Source organism: Poeciliopsis prolifica, unplaced genomic scaffold (genome assembly GCF_027474105.1).
Source record: "Poeciliopsis prolifica strain line A6 unplaced genomic scaffold, Auburn_PproV2 SCAFFOLD047, whole genome shotgun sequence".
NCBI classification, from domain to species: domain Eukaryota; kingdom Metazoa; phylum Chordata; class Actinopteri; order Cyprinodontiformes; family Poeciliidae; genus Poeciliopsis; species Poeciliopsis prolifica.
The window spans coordinates 1,580,261-1,602,162 of NW_026562422.1; the positions used below are offsets into that span (position 1 = coordinate 1,580,261).

Consider the following 21,902-nt stretch of genomic DNA (forward strand, 5'->3'; position numbering starts at 1 on the left):
TATTTTCACTCTGATCAGGAGTCATATTCACATTTAATTCATTTTGTTGATTTACATATTCAGTTGCATATTTTAAGCAAATTGCTTCCTTCTCAAGCATTTTTTAAATTTCTATGGCATTGAAGAGATTTTTTTGTCTTCCTAACACAAAAAACATGGACCATTAGTTCGTTCGTCCGTTCGTTAAGTTTATCTTTCATTACTAAAACAATTGTTAGAAATTGAGCAAAAAAAACCCAAACAAACAAAAACAAATGACATGGTCAAAAAACTATGGCAGAAAACACATAATTAACTCTGTTGTAATACATTCAATTCACAACTAGAAACTTATATCGTTTGCTGTTTACTAAAATATTATGAACATATTTAAAATATTTATTTTAAATATTTTAAATATTTATTAACATATTTAAATATATCATCAGTTGGTATTTAATAACAGAGTTGCTTTTTTCAGAGCAACATATTTCTTTTCTGTACATTAGTTATAACATTGGTATTAAAAATAAATTTTAAAAAAAGCATCTCTTTTTAATAGCATGCCAGTAAAATGAAAATGTGTATTTTAGTTTAATGAAATACACATTTCACTAAATGTGTATTTCAGACAATATATAAACAATATATATAGAAACACAATTCCAGGAGTTCTAGTATAAACAATATTTCTAAAAAAAAAAACCCACAAAATGACTAGTTTAATGAATCTTTAACAGGCATCAAATGTAGAATAATGACAACAAAGTACAAAGCGAGATGCTCCACTAAACTTCAAATTATCCAGTTTGAAGTTGATCCCTTGAGGTCTGTGTCAAACTCCAGACCTCAAGGGCCACTGGGTGTCCTGCTAGTTTTAGCTGTGCCTCTGCTGCACCACCTGAATAGAATAATCAGGTCATTAAGACTCTGGAGGTCTGATCTACACAAGGAGGAGGTAATTAAGACATTTTATTCCTGTGTTTGTACTTGAGGCACATTTAAAAACTGCAGGACAGCGAGCGGCCCTTGAGGACTGGAGTTTGACCCCTATGAAGGACAGCAAATAGAAGATCTGCAACAGTCAACTGCCACCACCAGATGGCGTCAGAGCTAACAGATGACACATTACTACAGGAACAAATAAGTTTGTTTCATTCTAATTTCATTTCATCTATGCAACAAAATTTCACCATAAGAGTGAAGGAACTTATGGAGAAAGTAAATAAGTTTAAATCTATAAAATAAATTTGATTATAATTCAAATAAATCAAGATCATTCGTTCTGGATACTAAAGGATGAAACTGGATACCAGTCGATTTGGGGTTGCAAATAATCTGATCTGAATGGAGTAAATACATAAAACACTTTGAGTCTGTTGGATGTATGCAGCAGCAGGCAGCATTGAAAGAACACAGTTCTGAAGTGAGGCAGGGAGTCAGCCTCCTGAGTGACTGCTGCTGGATGACAGCATGTGGATAAACATGTCAAGGACACCAGAGAAAATTAAAGTCCAGTATTATTGTAGCAAACACGCACACCAGAACAATATCAATCTCAGTGGCCTTCTGTTGGGGATGACAGATGCCATTACTGCCAACGTAGTCAAATGTTCCTTAAAAAAACCAAATAGCCCTTTAATTTAGCACTGAATAGGAATCTCCAACACAGATGCTAACTTCCGTCTCATTAGTCTCAAGTGACGTACTGCATGGCTATATTCTGTAAACCATAGAAAATTTGCTGGTTTTTGTGTTACACCCTAGAGCAGGGAGTGACACAAAAACAATTCTTGTTCTTGAGGGCCGGCGTCTGGCAACTCTTAGATGTCTCCCTCATCCAACACACTTGAATCCAACTGAATCGCCTCCTAAGAACGGTCAAGTTCCCTAGAATCCTGCTAATGACATCATTATTTGACTCAGGTGTGTTGAAGTCAAGATACATATAGGTTGCAGGAGACCGGCCCTCGATGCCTGGAGCTGCCCACAGCTGAACTAGAGTGCAGTGTCTAGTTCCAGTGGCCAGTCATAAGGTACTACTGTCCATTGGTCCAGACAGGCTTGAGATGAAACTGTGGCAGACTTAGAGAAAGTCTATTGAATGATTTTAATACTTTTGCGTTGCTCCACATGTGCCTTTATATGCAACTCGGCAGCAGCTGCAAAATTCATTTGTGAAATGTAAATGGAAAGTCCGCTCAGTGATGTGCGCAAAGTTTTGGCTTTATTCTCAGCACTAGAAAAGAAAAGGTCTTCCAGTGACAGTGAGTGCATCAGCACCCTAATGCCCCCCGATACCCCTCTGTTCGTTCCCACCCACTTGCAACACAAAGTTCCACCCTTGCTAATTGCCCTTTTTGAAAAGTAACTTGACAGGAAGTAGGGTGGAGAAGACATGCAGAAAATGACCACATGACCCAGGAGAACCGCATTGAGGACCAGCCTCTGAACACGGTACCAACTGGGCCGCCCGGTGGTAAGGACAGTCTGAGGGGAACATTTCCTGTCTTCCTTAGTGCTGGGCTCCAGCAAACAGGAAGCCACTTTCTAAACACGTCCCTGTTTGTAGAAGACAAACACTTGTGAACATTTGATTATTTCCTTCCAGATTTTTGGCCTCGTTATATTTTCACCATCAAACTCACAAAAAATGTTTGAGCACCCTGATGTTGAACACCATGGATGTGTTGGGGAGTCTGTCTTTCCCTTTATCTTTTTTAGCCTCTTATCTGCTGACACGCACACACTGCAGCTTACATAACCATGTTTATGTGCGACTGCCATCAGTCATACGTAAACAGACTGAAACTGATTAGACTACCCTTTAGGGAGGGTACAGATTGCAGAGAAGAATAAAAAAAATGAACTCGTTCTACAATCTTTGCCTCACATACATGTAACTCTGTATCTGTTCCATCTGCGTGACATGTATCGCTTGTAACACTTGATCATTTTTAGGTATTAACACCTAAAAATAACCAAACCTCATTAATTCTCTAGGTGATTTACACTGAGGGGTTCTGATCAGGTCCTGAAACCGGTAAACGGACCTGATGGAGCACAAAATGAATGAAGTCCAACAGAGGCTATGAAAAACTGTCCTTTCTCTTTGACTGTTGGAGAAACTGAGCAGACCTCTGAAAGAATCTGAGATGCAATAAAAGGCTTGTAAAGCAAATTTTTATTTAACAAATAAATCACAATTACAGATAAATGTAATTGTGCTGCTTTATATAAAAAAAATTCCCTTCTCACCCACCACGGGTGGTTCTTATCCTCTGAGCTCGGGTCCTCTACCAGAGGATATATATATATATATATATATATATATATATATATATATATATATATATATATATATATATATATATATATATATATATATATATATATATTTTATTTATTTATTTATTTTTTACAACCATTCAAAACAATTCATTTTCAGTCTAATTTATTTTTAATTCCCCCAATTTTAGATTCAGTTACAGAGAAATGTACAATAAAATCATTCCAGTTCATCGCAATGAGGGAGAAATTATTTGGTAAGATGGTTTTAAAGTTATATTTTATAATTCCTTAAGGTTTGAAGGGGCAGTGTATCCCCATCCAATACTACAATCAAGTAACCGTTATCAGAAAGCTGTATATATCAAATATGACTTAAAAAGAAATTTAACTTTTCAATTTGATGCCTCTGTCTCTTTAAGAAGCTCCTGCTCTTTCCAATACTAAACCTACAAGAAGTCATCATAAAAATGCTCCTCCATTGTGCCATTTACAATCGTTCTTTGTAGCGTTGCACGTAGTAGTTCGTATGATGAGTTCAGCAGTTCCACCAGGTGTTTGCTAGTTGCTGCTGCCACTAGTCTGGAGGAGTAGAGTAGGGGAAGGGTACTCTGTAGAGCAGGAGCTTGGTTGGGGGTTGTGACTTCACTGAGGAGCACTTTGTGAGAGTAAGTGTTTATACAACCCCAATGGTTGCCATGGGAGATTGAAGGATTTCTCAAAGATGAGTGAAAGAATCAAAGCAACACTCCAGGTATGTTTTTGATGAGGGAAAAACATCATAACACGCCGAAAAGCTCAAAAAAAGGTTGATTTTACATAATACCCCAAATCAAAAAGCTCCTCAACACGTCTTCAGTGGCCTATGCAGGATTCCTTGTCGTTTACGGTTTGGTCTTCATCTTCTTGCGCCTCTTTAAACAGCATTTCACCACGCCAACGATGACCAGTATCAGCAGCAGCACAGCAACCACAGTCAGTACGGGGATCAGGATGTGTAACAGTGACTTGTCAGATGTAGCTGGTGCCACCTGGTCACAGTCCTGCTCATCGGCACAGACGCACCTGTAGGAACCCTCGGTGTTCTGGCAGGTGTGCTGGCAGGGCTTCCCGGTGCTGCACTCATCCACATCCACACAGAACCCTGAACCGTTTTTCTGGAAGCCTTCTTCACACTTCAGGCAGATGATGCTGAAATTAGCGGGGGAGCCATCCAGCACTCGCCACACAGCAGGAAACCCTGAACAGAACAGGTCCAACTTCACGGCAGACCAACACTCAACCAGGACTTTGTTGCCGTCGTTGGAATCAGCCATCAGGGAGCGAATGCTGGGATGCTTGGGGTCTTTGGACCGCTCACAGGACTCTGGCTCTGATGTCAAGATGTTAGGATGGAACGTTGCTGAGTCGGGTTTTGATGTTGTTGGGCTCGTTTTCAGCTGTAGCTCTGTATGCGCGTCACTCCCTTTGCAGATGAAATGGTAGTGGGTTTTACAGCTGGTGGGAATTAAACCCCAAGTAAGTTCTGACTGGACACGCTGCTGCCTCAGAGCCCCACATAACATCCCTGTACAGGTGAGCTTCGGCTCCTCCAGCCAGTTGATGGCGCTGGCCTCCTGGCTACCGTTCTCGACCCACTTGAATCCTCTCAGAGGTTGTCCATCAGTACTACATTCGTGTTTGGGCTTCCTCAGCCCGACCCAGACGGTGACATTTTCCTGAAATGACTTTGACTTGTTGAGAAGCTGGAATATTTCCTGCAGCTCTTGCTGGGAGGCCACAGAGGGCAGAACACCAGGATGGCAGTTCACCACGGCCTGGTCAAAGGAAGCTTTGCTGCTGCTCACACTGTATTCAGTGTGTGAGGACACGGCAGTGGAGACATTGCTCAGCAGGAAGACAACCATCCAAAGGGAACTCCACCAGCAGCAGAGTCGAAATTCCATTTCCTCAAGCTCCGCCCCCCTTGGTGATGATGTCACTGTCAAAATAAGCAATATTATTCATTAAAGCCGTGACGGTCGGGAATAGGACAATTATTCCCACAGCTTCATTTACAACTATTTCATTTTAATTCAGATCGTCAGCTTATTCTTCTTGGATTTTAACTGTTTCCATGACGATGTATATCAATTGAATTTAACTGAAATTTATTTCAGTCACTATTCACTAAATGAATGACACACAGACCTTTATTCTTGTTCATTAGAATGATTTTGTCCTTATAGTAATGGAAACACATTTGAGATCAATTAGAAGCATTTTTAATACAGAAATGTTAAAGACCTGCTTAAAGGTTGTCTTCAAAAGACTTTTTGAATCTGAGAAATGAGCCTGAATGTGGATTCTAACTTATTGAACATGACTGCACACGTTCTGTTATCATGATGCATTTTGTGTGAAGTGATGTGGAACTGTGTGAAAGTGTCCGTGCCTCATTAATGTCTGCGTAAAGTTACAGAGATGAAGTTCATTGGAGCTCGTGATGTGGATCAGAACCAGGTAGTGAAAATATGTTTGTGGAAAAATTTTTGGTTTGTTTTCCGAATAAAAAAAATGTGAAATGCATTTGCGTTCAGAACTGGGGTCAATATGTCTCTGCTAACTCTAGAGAAATGTTTGCCCGTTCTTCTTTGCAAACTTTAGAGTTTGAGCTCTTTTGACTTTTTTCTATAAAGGATCTTGTCTATAGATTTTCCTGCTGAGTCGTGGATCTCTGGTCAGATTAGCTGAGTTTGAGCTTAAGATGTTTGCACTGGGTGATCAGTTCCTAAAACAAGCAAAAAAATAGTCAACTTTCACACTCACTTTCTTCATGCTATTTGTGTCAGTGTAAAAGTTTTTCTAGGTGAAAGTTTTACTAAGAAGATGTCTCAAAAACAAACAAAAAACAACCAACCAGAAATGGTTGAATCTGTCTGGTTAGTTGGTCTCTTACCGTTAGTTACTTGTCCAGGTTTTGATTCGGTCGTTTCGTTTCCTCCTCCTCTCCCTCTTTCTGTTGTTTGTTCTCAGGTTATTGTCTCCTCCACTCTTTACAGTTTTGTCCTCCTGACTCTGGGAAAAAAAAAACTTCTTTCTTTCCACTTCTCCTAGTTTATCTTGTATCTCTTTCCTCGGGTTCCTCCTTCACAGTAGTTGTGCTGGCAGATTGCTGGCTTCACTCCCCCACACCCAGCCGCCCCACCGACCCCTGCAGCCTCCCTCTCCTCCTGGACAGGAAGTGTGTTGGGTCTTGATATGGTCAGCTGTTTTCCTGCACAGGGACGCCGTCAACTAATCAGATTGAAAAACTCTTGAGACATTCAGACCAAAACCTCAGCTTGTGATTTAGTATTTTCTGAGCTGAAGTAATTCCCAGTTGAATCCTGGGAAGTGGACATGTGACAGCACCAGGTGGGTTTTTCTTCATCTCAGTGGCCACTTTATTAGGTACACCTGTTCCATTGCGTTTCAACACATGGGTTTAACAAAGGTCATGTCCACCAATAGATGGTGTTATTGAGAAGTGCAAACAGCAACTTTCCCGCTCCGAGTCTCAGGACACTATGGAGGACACGTCTTATCAGCGTCCTTTTATTCTCTTTAAAGTTGCTCACAGCTCGGATCTGAACAAACAGTGGAAAGGCGCAGGGAAGCCGATAGGGTAAGTGGTGACTTCGGCATTTCCAGGCGGCGCTGTGCAAAGAATGACAGGAAGTACGGCTGTGGAGGGGAAAGCCATTTCTGACAAAGGTTTTCTCATGGTTAGAAATGTAATGGGCGTGTTAACACTCAGCGCTCTGAACGCTGCAGGGCTCTGACATCATAGCAACACCGGTAAACAGCATCAGCACACGGGAGCACAGTTGGAACGACTGGAGACGTCTGGAAGTTTGACAAAAATCACAGAGGATTTTTGTAAACACAAACTTCAGTGTGTTTTGTTGGAATTAAATATGAAAGACCAGAAAAATGTGGAGGGTGTTTCCAGAGGGAAAATGAATGAGGTTTAGACTTGGACAGCCTTTATTTATTTGTCTATTCATTTATTTTTTTAGCTATTCATAAAGTGACTAAGAGACAAACACAAAGTTCTATCAAGCATGGATGGAACTGGATGGTCAAGTATGGAAAGTTATCAGAAATAAGTTAAGCTGCTCCACATGTTTTAAAGTTGCCTTTGATACACAACTGGAACATCAGACTGTAGTCTGTTTTTCAGTCCGTCATCATTTTCCATTTCTTTACCACAGTGACGTAATGATTTTCCATTTTGCTCGTTTGTTGTTTGATTTTTTGTTGTAATCATATGAAGCACTTTGAGAAGCCTTGTTGCTGAAACTAAAGTCAAATAAAATTGCCTTGAAAATAAAATTTTAAAAAATCCAAAAATTGATAACCACTAGAACAGGTCACAACATATACAGCAACGAATGATGTTCTGTTCCAGTTAGGTGATAAAGTTAGAGAGGGATTCAATATTGGAAATGATCATTTCCATTTTCTGGGCTAAATGTGAAGGAACACGCAGACAGCAGTGGGTTCTCCACAGCACAACTTTACTGCAAACATGAAACAGACAGAATGACAGGAATACATGCATTCACTTGCCTGGGCAAAACTCTTACTGTTTGAACTGAAGACGGGTTCTTTAAAGAAACCAGTCGAGGAGAAGACGATAAACTGGCTCACATAAATAGAAACAAACACTGTAGAACCAAAACGAAGGGAGAAAAAATTGCGGCTGTATGTTTACTATGGAGTATCTGCTTAATGTTTGTGAAATTAGTCAAATATGGAAATATAAACCAGCAATACATTCATTGCAAAGACTCCAAGCTGGTTTCTATGCTGCTCACAGATTACGGTTGGAGTTTTTGTTGGATGTCACGCTGGCAGACTCTTTAAAAGTCTCACTTAAAATGTTTGTAACATTCAGATGAAGCAAAGTTGACACCCAGAAGGACACTAGAGCTGCTTACCGCTCTGCAGGCGCCGTCCTGACCTGCTCAGGTTTAGATTAGATGAGAACATTTACTGACCGACGCAGGAGCAGCCGTGTGACTTTGCGGCAAAATGAAAAACTAACGAGTGGAAATATTCTGGACCTGCTGCTGACAGTAACACTGACGGAAACGGAGTGCTTGTTGCTCGGTTCAGGCAGCGAACGCATGCACAAGGCGGGGTCAGACGGGGTAAGACGGGGTCAGGCAGCGCTGGAGACGGCCAGCTTCTTCAGGTGGTCCATGAATACCTGCAGGCTGACGTCGTCGGTAAGGATGGGAGCCCCGGACTCCTGAGCAAAAAACAAACCCTGTCAGCATTTTGTCTGATCGGCTGAGGTCAAAGGTCGCCAGCAGGGTTCTTACCTGTCCCCACGTGTACATGTTGTTGTGAGTTTGAGAAGGGTTGACCTTGGAGAGCAGGAAACGAGCCTGAAACCATACAGAAGGTTCTGCTCAGATTGTGTCCATCAGACAGGGTCAGAACAGTTTTAGTTTTATTTCATTGTGACTTTTTCTTTGTCCAGCTCAGTTAGTTTTAATTAGCTTTTAAAGTGTGCTTGGTGGTTTTCATTTTAGTTCTTTTTTTATATTTTGGTTAACATTTAGGGTTCTTCTGCATTTTTTCAGTTGATTTCTAACATTCTGGACATTTGTGAACAAACCCACATTGCCAGGGTTTTATTTTATTTTTATCTCATTGCTTACGGTGTTATATTTTCATCATGTGAAGCTCTTTGAACTGCCATGTTGCTTAAATGTTCTTGACTGCATTCAGCAGGGTGGTGAGAAACAGTTTCTTTACTTTTGCCGTATTAATTGGTGGAAGAAAAACTACATTTTTCAGAAATTTCGATTTCATCTTTGTTTATTCGTAATCATTTCAAAAGGTTTTTTGTTTGGTTCCTTCATGACCTTGAATGCCTGTGTTAGATGTGTGTCTGTGTGAGTGAAAAGCGGACAGCGCCCCCACCTGGCTGCCACCGTGCTCCGTGTCGATGTATCTCGGCATGGGGAAGCGAGTGTGCAGCAGCTCTTGAGCGTCATCCACTGGAGCTTGGAGGAGGTGCTTAAAGTTTTCGTACTCAGGCATCTCCTGGTAGCCAGCCTTCCTCCACTGAGACACAGTCTGAAAGAGACAGACGCTTACACACACATTTGTTCCAGAGCCAACACACACACCTCCTCCAATCAGCTCATACCTCTCCATGGTAGATGACGATCTGGAAGAAGGTGTCCATCAGCAGAATTCGGTCCGGCAGGATGCTGCTGCTGTCCAAGAGCACCGGCTGAAACACACACACACACACACACACACACACACACACACCCACACACACACACACACACACACACACACACACACACACACACACACACACACACACACACACACACACACACACACACACCACACCACACACACACACACACTTTATCAGTCAGCAGGTCGATAATGAAAACTTGATTTTAACAGTAAACTGTGAGGCTCGTTACCTCAGGTGGGCCGTTGAAGGAGTAGGCGTACAGCACAGGCTGGATCATGATGAGGGCCTGGGTCAGGTCCTGTCTGTTGAAATGGTGCCGGTAATAGGAACTCTCATCTGGACTGTTGTTGAACACCTGCAGGAACGGGGAGCGCCGCAGATGGAACATGAACTGGAAAGAAGAAGAAAAAAAAACATTTAGTGAAAGCAGGACAGAACAGCTGGGCAGTGACTGTTGGGGCGACATGCAGGTCACCTGAGGATAGAGGGAGAACGTCTCAGAAAATCTAAAGGAGTTGGGATCGTCCTTGTGATAGTCACCAAACTTCTGACACTGCACACAAACATCGAGCAACAAGAGGTTAAATCTGGTTGATTTTTTTTATAGTTATTTCAAATGTGTTATTATGGAGACACTGTGTCCTACCAGTCTGATGAGCTGTCTGTCCAACCATCGAAGCACATCAGGTCCCTCCTCCGTTTCTGCCCGGTAAACCGCCAACCTGGCCATCAAGATGGCTGCCGCCTCCTGGTCGAACGATGCAGCTATACTCTGGATCTGACTCTGAGCATCAGCCCAGCTGAAAGAAACATGAGGTTGTAAATAGACACGTATGCAACGCACAACACTTGGAAATTTGTATGTGGGCGACTAAAGGACTCAAGAAAGAAGATTTTCAAGACAGCTTCTTATTTTCTGTCACATCTGAATGAGAGGCTCAAGTTCTTCAGTTTTCAAAATGTATTTTCTTGTCTATAAACTTACAAAGATAGACATGAAGTTATGTAACATTAGTATGTTATCAGATTTCCAATGTTTCAGTTACCATCCTTCGCTCATGTTAGGGCAGAACTAGGGACGCACTGATCCAATTCTGATACCGATATCTGAGGTCTAGTATCAGCTGATACCATACAGAAAAATAATGCTGAATTGACTTAAAACATTTCTTTTTTTGCCAAACAGACATAAATGTTCTGAATTAATTAACAGTATAGCACAATGAAATACAACAGCAGCTCCACCAGCTGGTCAAAAATGGAAAAACAACTTTCATTTGACCAGTCAGTGTTAGAATGGAAAATGAATAACAAAGAAACTGTGAAAAACAATAGGTTGACTGCCTTGGGTTGACTGCCTTGGTCAAATATGTAAAAAAACAAAATTAGAAACAGGTCTGCCCTAATGGATAAGGCACATCGTCATCGATCCCCGATCTGAAATAGTTTTGATATTGGGACCGATACAGACCGTAATATGGATCCCTAGATGGAATTATACATTTTTAATATGACATGAGATGGAGACAGGAGCACAGCGTGTGGTTGCACTGTCATACTTTCTTGCAGTTGTGGTGACTCGGATGCGCCTTTGTCCTGAGGAGTGCTGGTACTGCGTGACGAACTGGATGGCTCCGCGGCCACCTTGAGGGATTGGAGCATTGTGCTGTAGAAGAACCAGAAGCAGGACGATCAGTAATCTGTATGGAGGGATCGTCCGGTGGCAGCACTCAGGTGGATCAAGAGGACGATTACGTGAATCGGACCATGTGGTTTTTGCCACATGGGTAATCAAGACAATTGCAGTGTGTTTCAAAAACTTGCACAGTCTGTATTTAGGTGAACACTGCTGAACGTAGTTTACTTCTTGGACAATGTTTACTGATCACAGTATATCAAAAGGCTTTTGCATTGACAAAAGGATCAAAAACTTTATTTATAGTAAAATCAACAAAAACAAAGCAGAAGAAATTGAAAGTTTGCTTCAAGTATGCTTATGTTGTAAAATGAAGTATAAAAAATACAACTAAATCAAAAGGGCTTGCATAATACTCCTTTTCTCAACAACCCATGTTTAACCCTGATGAAGCTCATCAATGGAATCAGCCAAAATTATCAGTGTTTAGATTTCTAGTGGAAATCAACTGCATTGATCAGCCTTCACATCTCTCTGGATTGAAACATTCCCAGTGAGAAGCATCACAAGAGCCTATAACTCTGAGAAAACAATGAGTTACATATACCAGCAAGTTTATTTTTGTATTTTCTGCAAAGTCCCTTTTTTTGGAAATGACGTCAGTAGTTAGTCTGCACTATCATCAGACCAGCTTAGGAAGACAAACCATATTTCTAAAATGTGGCCATTTTATTAGATGTTTTTCTTGCATTCATATTGCATTTTGTCTCTTCATTAAGTACTCTGCATTCAGAGCTGTGATGCAAGAGGAGCTCATACTCTTACAATGACTTGTTATGATGTGGCAAAGAGCAACAGCTTCATCAGCTCTCAGCAGATAAAATCACAAAAAACAAATTTAACCAGATATGACCAGTTAGAGGTCTGAGGTTCAGGACCATGATGATCAGACACAGAACAGATGATATCACCTGATTCAGTTTGTGACATTGATCAACACAGAAGGGGATGACTGAACCAAACTGAACCAAACTGAACCCTGAAACTAAGACCATACCACTTCTGTCTTAGTCTCTACATTTAAACTTATTTTAAATATATAGTTGTTGTTATATTGTACTAATATCACAAATTAGCTGATTTGATCAGTTGTGCCCAAAGTTCAGTAAAGGTCCTCAGTGAGGTGGTTTAAACCTCAGTTTGTCCACTCCAACACACAGGATATTGGACTTTTAGGTAGTGTTGACTTTCCTGACACCAGATAACAATATGTATGTATGTGAGTGTGTGTGTGTGTGTGTGTGCACTTATGAATCATTGCATTCAGGTAGTTTTTTTTTTGTTGTTTGTTTGTTTGTTTGAAGGAAAAACAACTTGGTTTAAACTTTTTTAAACCAAATTGGATACTCTTACCCAATTTCCTGTTTTGTATACAAAAAACTGGAGGAAAAAAAGTCCCGATATTGTGGGCTCTCGTTCTGTTTAGTTTGTTTGAGACAAGTGGCCTGGCCCAAATGTAGTCTCTGCTCACACATTGTGTAGAGACCCGTTTATGTACATACGTCCAAAGCTATGTACAATTAATTCGATCATGACACACAAAGCACTTTATGCACCGTTTTGTATGCTAAGCTAAAGTGGGCTTCTGACTATAGCTTCCAGTTTTGGGAAATGGCTAAAGGGCACTTCCACCCAATTTTTGCGTTGGGGTTGGAATGTCCTGATCTACATGTAATAACAGAAACGAAACAAAAATTCAATTTTCATTGGATCATTGTCGTGTAAACATGGCATGAATCGAAAGTGAGCGGTCAATTTTTAGTTGTTTTTTTTCGCTTAATGCACAAAATCGGATAACAGTTTTATTATCTGGTCTTCATTTTGGATTATGAAAAGAAAAAGCAAAAGTAAAAACAAAGGGCCTGAATGCGCACAGACCGTTTATGCATTCCTGTGAATCTGTCATCATCTCAGCATGTGACGGACATGCAGACCATGGTAACGGTCTCTGTGGAGACAGTCACCAAGCAAGACACACCTCATGTTGTCATTATTCAGTAAAGCAGGCTCAGATGGGAAGCACATGGATTTACCAAGAGTGATGGACCTCAGGAACCAGACCTGAACTTTGAGTGGAATCTTTTTGCTAATGCACAAATAATGGAAACATCTGCTAATAGTTATATGAACTTTGCACTTGTGACTTCATTAATGTTATGTCAAAAACAAAAAGATTACATATAAATTAAGAATGTAACCAGAACAGGTCAGTGAATGTCTGCATAAAATGAGTAAACAAGACAATTGCGACATCAAAGATTGTAATTATATTGTGAGAAATCTAAAGAATGTATTACCCTTTGATCATTTATGATAAAACTGCAGTATCTCAGTCAATAACTTCTACATCGGGTTTCTTCATCAAGAGCAATAAAAGTCCATCTAATAATAATTAATTAGTCAATAAGAAACTAGAACTAGAAACTAGCCAGAACCTCACTAGTCAGACAGACACAATCACTCTAATAAAACCTTATGGTTGAGGTGGAAATGATTATGTTTGTTCGTCTTTCATAGCTGGTCAGACTACTCGTTATCTTTGGCCCGTGTTGGCTGTGAACTAACTCAGAAAGACAGGAAGCCTTTCTGATGTCAAGTTTATTTATCCCAAGCCGTATCATTATTGTGACATCCACCAATATTTTTGCATAACACTTGTTTTTGTAATATCATTCAGCCCTAGTTTAGGTTTAATGTAGAAGTTAAAACTGTCCTCAGCGTTCCCCGGGGTCCGGATAGAGGCTCGGTGTACATACCTGGTTCACGACCTCGAAGTAAAGGGCCAGCGTTGTGCTGGCATCCAGACCGCAGACCTTCCACTGGCAGGTTCCTCCCGTCCCGATCTCCTGAAATAAGAAGGTTCACAGCGTTGACATTGCATGGCTTTCAGACCATTTACATGGCAGTGAAAAGATTTATCCGTTAAACAGATTATTTACTGAGTAGGGGTAAAACATAAGAGAGGGAAGTAACTGAATTCTTGTTTTTTTTGGGCAGTATCTGTAAGAGGCACCGCTATGAATGAAGTTGGCCCCTCCCCCTTCTTCAATTCAAATCAGACAAAATTGGTGTCAAATGTTTGTGTTACATTTGTGCAGCAAAAATGATTTTTTTTGTGTGCTGCTATCATGTTCATGATATGAAGAGATGTTTCCAGAGGTCATGAAAGGTCAGCCAGACCCCTGACCCCACCTTCTTCAAATCAGACAAAATTGGTGTCAGCTCGAATACATTTGTGCTGGTTTGTACCTCAAAATGTTTTGTTTGTGCTGCTTCAGCTTTGAAGAGATTAACAAAAGTTTAAAGTTCAAAGGGTCAACAAGCCCCCACCCCACTTTTACTAAAAGTAAAGCAACACTTTGTGTTGTTTAAAGCCAAAGCAACACAAACCAAAATTTGTTGCTGCAGAACCAGCACAAACATCCAGTTTGATGAGGATTATAAAGATTACTGGACACAAATAGAGCCTCCAAATGCTGCCAGTCATAGTCAATCTGTAATGTAAGTTGATAGAAAACAAGTATATGCACATGAAGACTGATCTCAGCTTAATGTTCTCTTGATTTAACTTAAAATAAAATCCTAGACTCGCTGTGCAATGTGTTCATATCTGACAGAATCTAAGCTGAAAAAGTGTTTGACAATGAGAGCAGTTCACTCTGTTGTTCCTGTGTGCGCCTGTAGGGGGCAGTGTGTTAAAGTAGTGGCAGTGACTCTTACATTTTCAGACACACAGGGTCCTTTAGCGCTCAGAGACACGCAGGGGCCGATCGCTCCACACACTTTGATCTCTCTGGATGTCTGCAGCAGGACAGAGCAACATTCATTATTGCGTGGAACAGACGAGCCGGGGAAGAGCTCTGCTGCCCCCTGTTGGCCTTCTGGTTCGTACCTTGACCTCAAGTGTGGCAGAAAACGCCATCTTGAAAGACCCCTGGACGTCTTTGGTGAAAACCCTCTGGAAGGTTTGTTTGAACAGAGATGTGTTGAAGGAGTCGGCCATCACCATGTATCCTCTGACCAAACAGAAAAAACATTTTTTTTCTTATAACCATTTGTACAAGCAACCAACTACATTCGAAATGTCTTCCAGAATTTGACAAATATTATGGGTAGTGTACTAAATTGCTACAGAAGTTATAATAATTATTAGAAAAACAAAAAACAAAGAAGCAATTAAAAAGTGCTATAAATTTAGGGAACATATATTTTTTGTTCAAGAAAAAAAAAAAAGAAACATCGTCAGTTCAGCTCTGTTTTTCTGTATCACATCGGAATCAGCTGATGTCATACGTCAGATATCAGAGGTGAGGTTTGGTCCGTAGCACCCTGAGGTGTGTCCCTAACAACAATATTATTAATACTAATAATATTAGAATAGAAACAGCCTATACTATGATGCAAAGGGAAAATTTATTAATAATAATAATAATTTTAATGCTCTAACATTAAAATTACACTGAGGGTCCCTACAACAGAGATCCAGATGTGTGCGTTTACCCTGTGTAGTTGGGGCAGCATTTCATCTCCAGCAAACCCGTCTGATCAAGAGCGCAGGCGTATATGTCGATGATGTGGCCGTTAGTGGAAGCTCTGTTAGCGAGAGCCTCGAAATGCTGCGACACACAGATCAACACACACGGTTTAGACGCAGGCTGCTGGAATGCAGCTTGACACCTCCAGTGAAACAGATTTAGTATTTGGTCGATTATTTCTGTACTATAACAATGCCTTTTGGCAGTAAATATTATACAGTGACAGAGCCGGTTCATTTCATTCTAAAACAGTAAGGAAAACATGTCTATTGCAAAGCTGAGCAGGCGGGTTGAACCAATGAAATACCAAATCCTTTCCACACTGCAACAACACAAACGCTTGACACCCTTGAAATAAGACTAAACTAACTCACAAACAACTTTTCAATTAAATACAAAAGACTGTTTTAAGTCAATAATTCTTGAATATTGATATTAAAAAGTGCTAGTTAGGCAGATTTATTAACTTACAAGACATTTTTTCCATGTTGTAGGTGAAAAAAATCTGCCAGTGGAACTAGTAGGTTTTTATTACTGTTAAGAAACCAACTTAAAACAACCTCCTATGTCTTGTTAAAAAGTTCCTAGTAAACTTTTTGTGAGTTTAAAGTGAACTAATCTATTTGCTTTGGAAACTAAACCAAAGCTATTTGTTAAGGTTGTGTGTTTCTGCAGTCTGCCAGTTGGTATGTTGTTCCTTGGTTCAATGGCTGCCCTGTAAAGCACTTTGATTCTGGCTGCAGAATGTCATGTTTTCCAGAGAGGGAGATGCTGTCCCACACCAACACACCTCCAGTTTTCTTTGCAATTTGAATTAATATGAGTTACAACCAGATTTCATGTCATTTTTGGGACCAATGAAGTATTTATGAATTTAAATTGAACTTGAATAAAGCACTTTACATCACCAGAGGAACCAAAGTACTGTACAGAATTCATAAAAACATTTTAAAATATTATAAATGGCATAAGACACAAAAGACATAGAATTCAAAAATTCATTTTAAATTCATCTAATAATTAGTTGTCTAATCATCTATCATCTCTTAAGACTATTTGCTGTGATTATTGAAGGTTATTTTTTCTTTAAACTACTGTAATGGCACACTGATTGTAGGAACAGTGCATTAGTAATGATGTTTGACTAAAAAGACATTTTTGACTTTATGGACACATAGCAGTGACTCACCTTGGTGGCTTTCTTCATGAACTTGGCATTGTCCTTCTCGATGTCATGCCAGGACCTGATGGGGGTCTTCAGCTCGTCCCCGACCACCATCCCTGGCCCCTGCGTGCCCGGGCCCCCGATGAACGTCATGATGCGGGCGCCGGTGTTGGGGAAGGTGCACTGAATGGAGGAAGAGTGGGTCAGATTTTGCACGCCATCGTCGTGATGATGAGACCTGAACGCTGACCCCTCACCTCCAGAAGCCCCACAGCAATAGACATGGCGACACCCAGCGAGCGCAGCGGCCTCTTTCCCTGAGTGACGGGCCAGGGGTCGCGCTGCAGCTCCCCCAACAGGTCAGTCAGGTTCATGTCAATCTTCTGCACTGGCTGCAGGAACCTGAGGTCACAATGAGAAACAGGAGCCCGGCACACAGCCACAACACTTTGAATCAAGTGACAAAAATACTAAAAGTACAACTTCAAGCTCCAGAATGTAACTTTCATGAAAAAAATATATACTGTACATATATATTTACATATTGGTTAAAACTATCATTATGTCCTGAAAGTATGATACAAATATTTGACAAAAAATAAATAGAAATCAAGTTTCTCTTCCTTCTTCCAGTGGTTCTACCGCAGTCTGCGGAAATACAACGCATGGTCAGAGAGCTTTATTTCTCACAACTTCTCTGTCTCATATTATATTATGTTATAGGGCATAGTGACAGTTTTGATAAATATGTAAAAAAAAAAGAAGCTTATTTTATAAAAGTTACATACTGCCTCTAAAATTGGTGCTGATGGGTCAGACTGGATATCTGCTGATCAGAATTCCTAACGATCTCACCTGTTGGACAGAGGCTGCTGGGAGGTCTGAGGCCCTCGACCCTGAGCTGCAGAGGGCTTTGTCAGACCGAGCATATCCTGCGACAAAAATCATATTGTATCATTTGTTTACCATAGAACCAGGTCTTTGATTTTTTTTTTTTCTTTTTTGCTGTGAAGGAAAAAAAAACCAAAAACTGGACAGGTAAAGATTGAGACCTAAGGGCAGAGCTGCATGACTTCAGGTTTGATCACAATATTCTGTTGTACTATTGTGATAACACTAAACAAGAAAGTAATATTTATGATTACTTTATTAGAAAACTATATGGCTGTTAAAGCATGACACAGCATTTGTAATACGCTACTTTGTGACACCGGTCACATAAAATGTGATTTGTATCACTAAAGCATATTCTGTTTCTGAATCCTAACAGTACAGAGAACTCTGGGTGGATTTAAACATTATTAATTTGAATTTATTGTGAAAAAGACAATTCAAAATTCTTACCGCAATAAGAAATTTATCACAATAAATGATTACTGATAATGTAAATGACCAGGATCCCATTTACCTGCAGCTGCTTAGCGTTCAGGTCCTTTGTGCCCCTGAAGACGTAACTCTTGGAGATCCCCTCACAGCCCAGTTCATGGACCTGAACCATGCGTCCAAAGGTGATGAGTCCCACCAGAGCGGTGGGGGGCAGCAGAGACAGGGACATCTGCAGAGACTCTTTCAGAGCCTGCAAGTCCTCGTCCTCCATGCAGGTGTCCACCACGTACAGGAAGACGAGCGGCATCTGAGGGCCCCGCTGGAGCCGGAAAACAGAGTTGGTCAAGCATCTGGCAGCGAGCTAAGCCGCAGCTTTCTCACGCCGCAGCTTTCTCACCTGCACAACATACTCGATGGTGGAGAAGTGAGGCAGCAGCTCAGCCGGCTGGTTCACCTCCGAGATGCCGGCGTACGACGGAGGAAACTGAGAAGAGGAGGGTGTAGTGTCAGTCTCTCTGGGTCACTGTTCTCCCGACCCCACAGTAGGACCCCACTCACCTGGTTCCTCTGGTAGCAGAAGTTACACGCCCACAGCTTGGCTCTGTAGTCCACTTGACTGAAAGAGATGGAGAGGAAGACAGAGGGAGAGTAGAGGCGCAGAAAGAAAAAACTTACATATTTTAAATAATTTGAATGAGCTAACCTACTGACAATTTAAGTTACGAATTGTTACACACAAATCAACTTTTTTTCTTTTTTTAAATATAAACTGATGTAATTTGATACTAATGAATAGTTTTACATAAACTTGTTTTCTCTGCCTTTTTCTCTTGTCAGTCACATAATTTATTGAATAATAATAACTAGAAAACTGTACAAATTATGACATGAGTAAAAATGAGATGTATAAATATACAGAGTATGGGACATATTTGGATGAGACAGTTGAGGGTTTGTTTTCTTCTTACTCCACTTCAAATTGCACATGGAAGTTTTGAGTTTTTATGTTTGATTACTATTATGACATTTTATTGTTTTCTTAATTATGTGACACTTTACTTGTTCAAAATAAATCAAAATTGAATTTCAGCATTTGAAACAGAATCTCTGGACTGTTTCGATAGAAAATTTGGTTTCTGAATTAAACAGTGACCCTAAAAATTTTTTTTTGTTTTCTTTATAAAAAAAAATGAATAAATAATAATAATAAATCACTGGACACTGAAAGATTTGCACATCTAAGGGACAAAGTTCTTCACAGACTGGTGAGCTACACACAGGTGGAAGGACATACCAGAGTGGGTTGAGGACCGCACGGCAGGTGGCACGGCTGCACAGGACGGGTTCGTACTGGATCGGGGGCAGGTCGCTTCTCTCCCGCAGTGGCGTGAACAGAGCGGCCACCGGCACCACCATGCGGGTCGCCTCCAGGCGGCTCGAGGGCCAGACGTTCCAGCTGAAGCGGACGCCGTCGCGCTCCTCGTTCTGAGCGATGTACTCGGCGAAGGTGGCCATGTCGAAGCAGGGGTCACAAGGTCACAGGAAAGCTGTGGGAGTTGGCAGATTTAGAGTACAGTAAACAGCAAGCACAATGCTCAGTGGGACGTCAGGGTTCAAAGGTTAAATATATCAATCAAGACACGTTGAGGAGTCAAACTTTGACTCCTTTCTCTTCTGCAACGCAGAGTCAACGCAATTCCCATGTAGTGGGAATAATTGCTGCTTTTCTGTTTTAAATCAATGCAGTTGATTGTTGTCACATTTTTATTTAGAATTGTTGTGTGATGATTAAAAATAGTTTAGTGCTTTTTTTAATGCAAAGATCCACTTTTCATTCACTTCTAGTTACAGATACCAATATCTGAGCCCTAGTGTCGATCCAAAACAGAAAATCAGCTGAAACGACATAAAACTTTTCTTTTCTTTAAAACATATGTAAATGTACTGAATTATAAATGCATTTGCTCAATAATTTGCTTCAAAAGTGGTTGTACCAATAAATTCACCAGCTTTGACACGGAAAAACAGCTTTCATTTGTTCAGTCAGTGCAATTAGGATTAGAACAGCTAATGGAAAATAAATAAGAAAGAAATTGATAGAACATTAAAGGCCGACTATTTACAATTCAGAATTCTAAATATAATTTGAAATAAAGTACTCTATCTAGATTTTTTTCAATATTAGGATTTATACAAATATTAATATCAAATTGGTGCAACTCAAGCTTTTTAAAGTTCTTTTAAACTTTTCGTGTATTGAGAAACTGGATTTTCTCCCCATTCTTTTTTTGCCACTGTGCTATGGAGTATTAATATATTCAAAGCATTTACATAAATGGAACCAACTCACAACTCTCTTCTCAACGCACTTTGCCAAACCAACAAGTCCAACACAAATCAAGAAGTTTACATTTAATTCAGTGCAATCTAGTCAGACTGGTCCAAACTCAGTCATGTACATTCCAGTTCGACCCCAATTATAATACGATGTACTCAAATTCCATTTATAACGCTAAATGGCAAAGAGTTTTCCATTGAGGAATCCCAGCTTACTGAGTGGAATTACTGACTTGACATCAACCACTTCAAAAGCATATGGCGACAGAGGAAAGGAACAAGCTGTGAAGAAACCTTTAGAGGATGTCAATTTGGTGAATATTGACTTGATAAAACAAAGAAAACCGATCACTTAAGACTGATTCCCCACAGGCTTGTTATTAAGTAATAATTTCCTCAAATTTCCATATTGGGTTTATTTCAAGCTCACAGAATAAAGTGGGCTTTACTACATAATCTATTCCACAGTTTTCAGCTTTGTATTTGCAAAAGGTTTAGAAATCCAGGTGTCATTTTCATGGCCACTTTGCAATTGTGCATAAAATAAACTGAACTTTGAGGTGGAAACATGATAAAATGTGGAGAAGGTTGAGGGCCTATAGAAAACTTCCAGTCCCTTCTGGATTTAATATAAAGAGTTCATCATCTGGAGACCAGATTAGCTTGCTGTTGATTTCAGAGAACAAACAGAAAATGTTGCAGCAGCTGCAGCAGCAGGATTATTGATCAGACTTTAAATGTCTGGGAGAAAAGTTGTTTCTCCTGAGCAGGCGGTCCTTCAGCTACGAGATCATTCTTTATCCAACTCTCAGCATGTTTATTTTAATTTTATAAATACATAAAACCCTCACCCACCCAGCGACCCGTGGGCAGTTTTCACTGACTTCGTTATACTGCGGCTCACATTAACTTCAAGCATATCTATATATTCAAACAAAGGAGTGTAGAATAGCACAAGTTTGTAGCCTGACTGACATCACAAGGTTCACCGTCTGTTTCGTGTTTACAGCTGATAAACGTGGACTCCCAACGATGCTAAACAAATCCGTTTAAACGTCAGGTCATCTCCTGCGTCCAGCGGGTGGACGGCAGCTTCGCTTCGGCTGCCCAGGAGCAGCTGCAGCCCATACGGGAGCAGAATGTGTTCCAGGCGAAGCCGAGGATCTCTCGGGTGCAGCCGAGAAAGTGTTTCAAAAGAAAGTTAGAACTTACCGCCGCTGCGAAGCCGCCGCTCCTCTCCTCTCGCTGACAACGAAGCAAAACAATATGGCGGCACCCGTTGCCACGTCAAGACTCAGAGAGTTTGCGAAGGAAGAGGTCTCA

The 21,902-nt window shown here is 40.6% G+C and overlaps 2 protein-coding genes across 2 annotated transcripts; both read right to left on the reverse strand.

Moving 5' to 3' along the window:
• Nucleotides 1–3,395: 3,395 nt before the first annotated feature.
• Nucleotides 3,396–6,422, reverse strand: clec14a (C-type lectin domain containing 14A). Its single transcript, XM_055057015.1, has 2 exons — nt 6,206–6,422; nt 3,396–5,248 (listed from the first exon to the last, which is right to left on the reverse strand). The coding sequence occupies exon 2, from the start codon at nt 5,211–5,213 to the stop codon at nt 4,152–4,154; it is 1,062 nt and encodes a 353-aa protein (XP_054912990.1). The 5' UTR covers nt 5,214–5,248; nt 6,206–6,422; the 3' UTR covers nt 3,396–4,151.
• Nucleotides 6,423–7,787: 1,365 nt separating this feature from the next.
• On the reverse strand, nt 7,788–21,887 carry sec23a (Sec23 homolog A, coat complex II component). Its single transcript, XM_055057366.1, has 20 exons — nt 21,792–21,887; nt 19,537–19,789; nt 18,801–18,858; nt 18,640–18,726; nt 18,325–18,561; nt 17,772–17,848; nt 17,174–17,318; nt 16,941–17,099; nt 15,717–15,832; nt 15,109–15,232; nt 14,937–15,017; nt 13,973–14,062; nt 11,080–11,186; nt 10,167–10,320; nt 9,996–10,073; nt 9,750–9,911; nt 9,455–9,541; nt 9,226–9,381; nt 8,619–8,684; nt 7,788–8,545 (listed from the first exon to the last, which is right to left on the reverse strand). Exons 2-20 carry the CDS (start codon nt 19,755–19,757, stop codon nt 8,456–8,458), a joined length of 2,295 nt encoding a protein of 764 aa, XP_054913341.1. The 5' UTR covers nt 19,758–19,789; nt 21,792–21,887; the 3' UTR covers nt 7,788–8,455.
• Nucleotides 21,888–21,902: the final 15 nt, after the last annotated feature.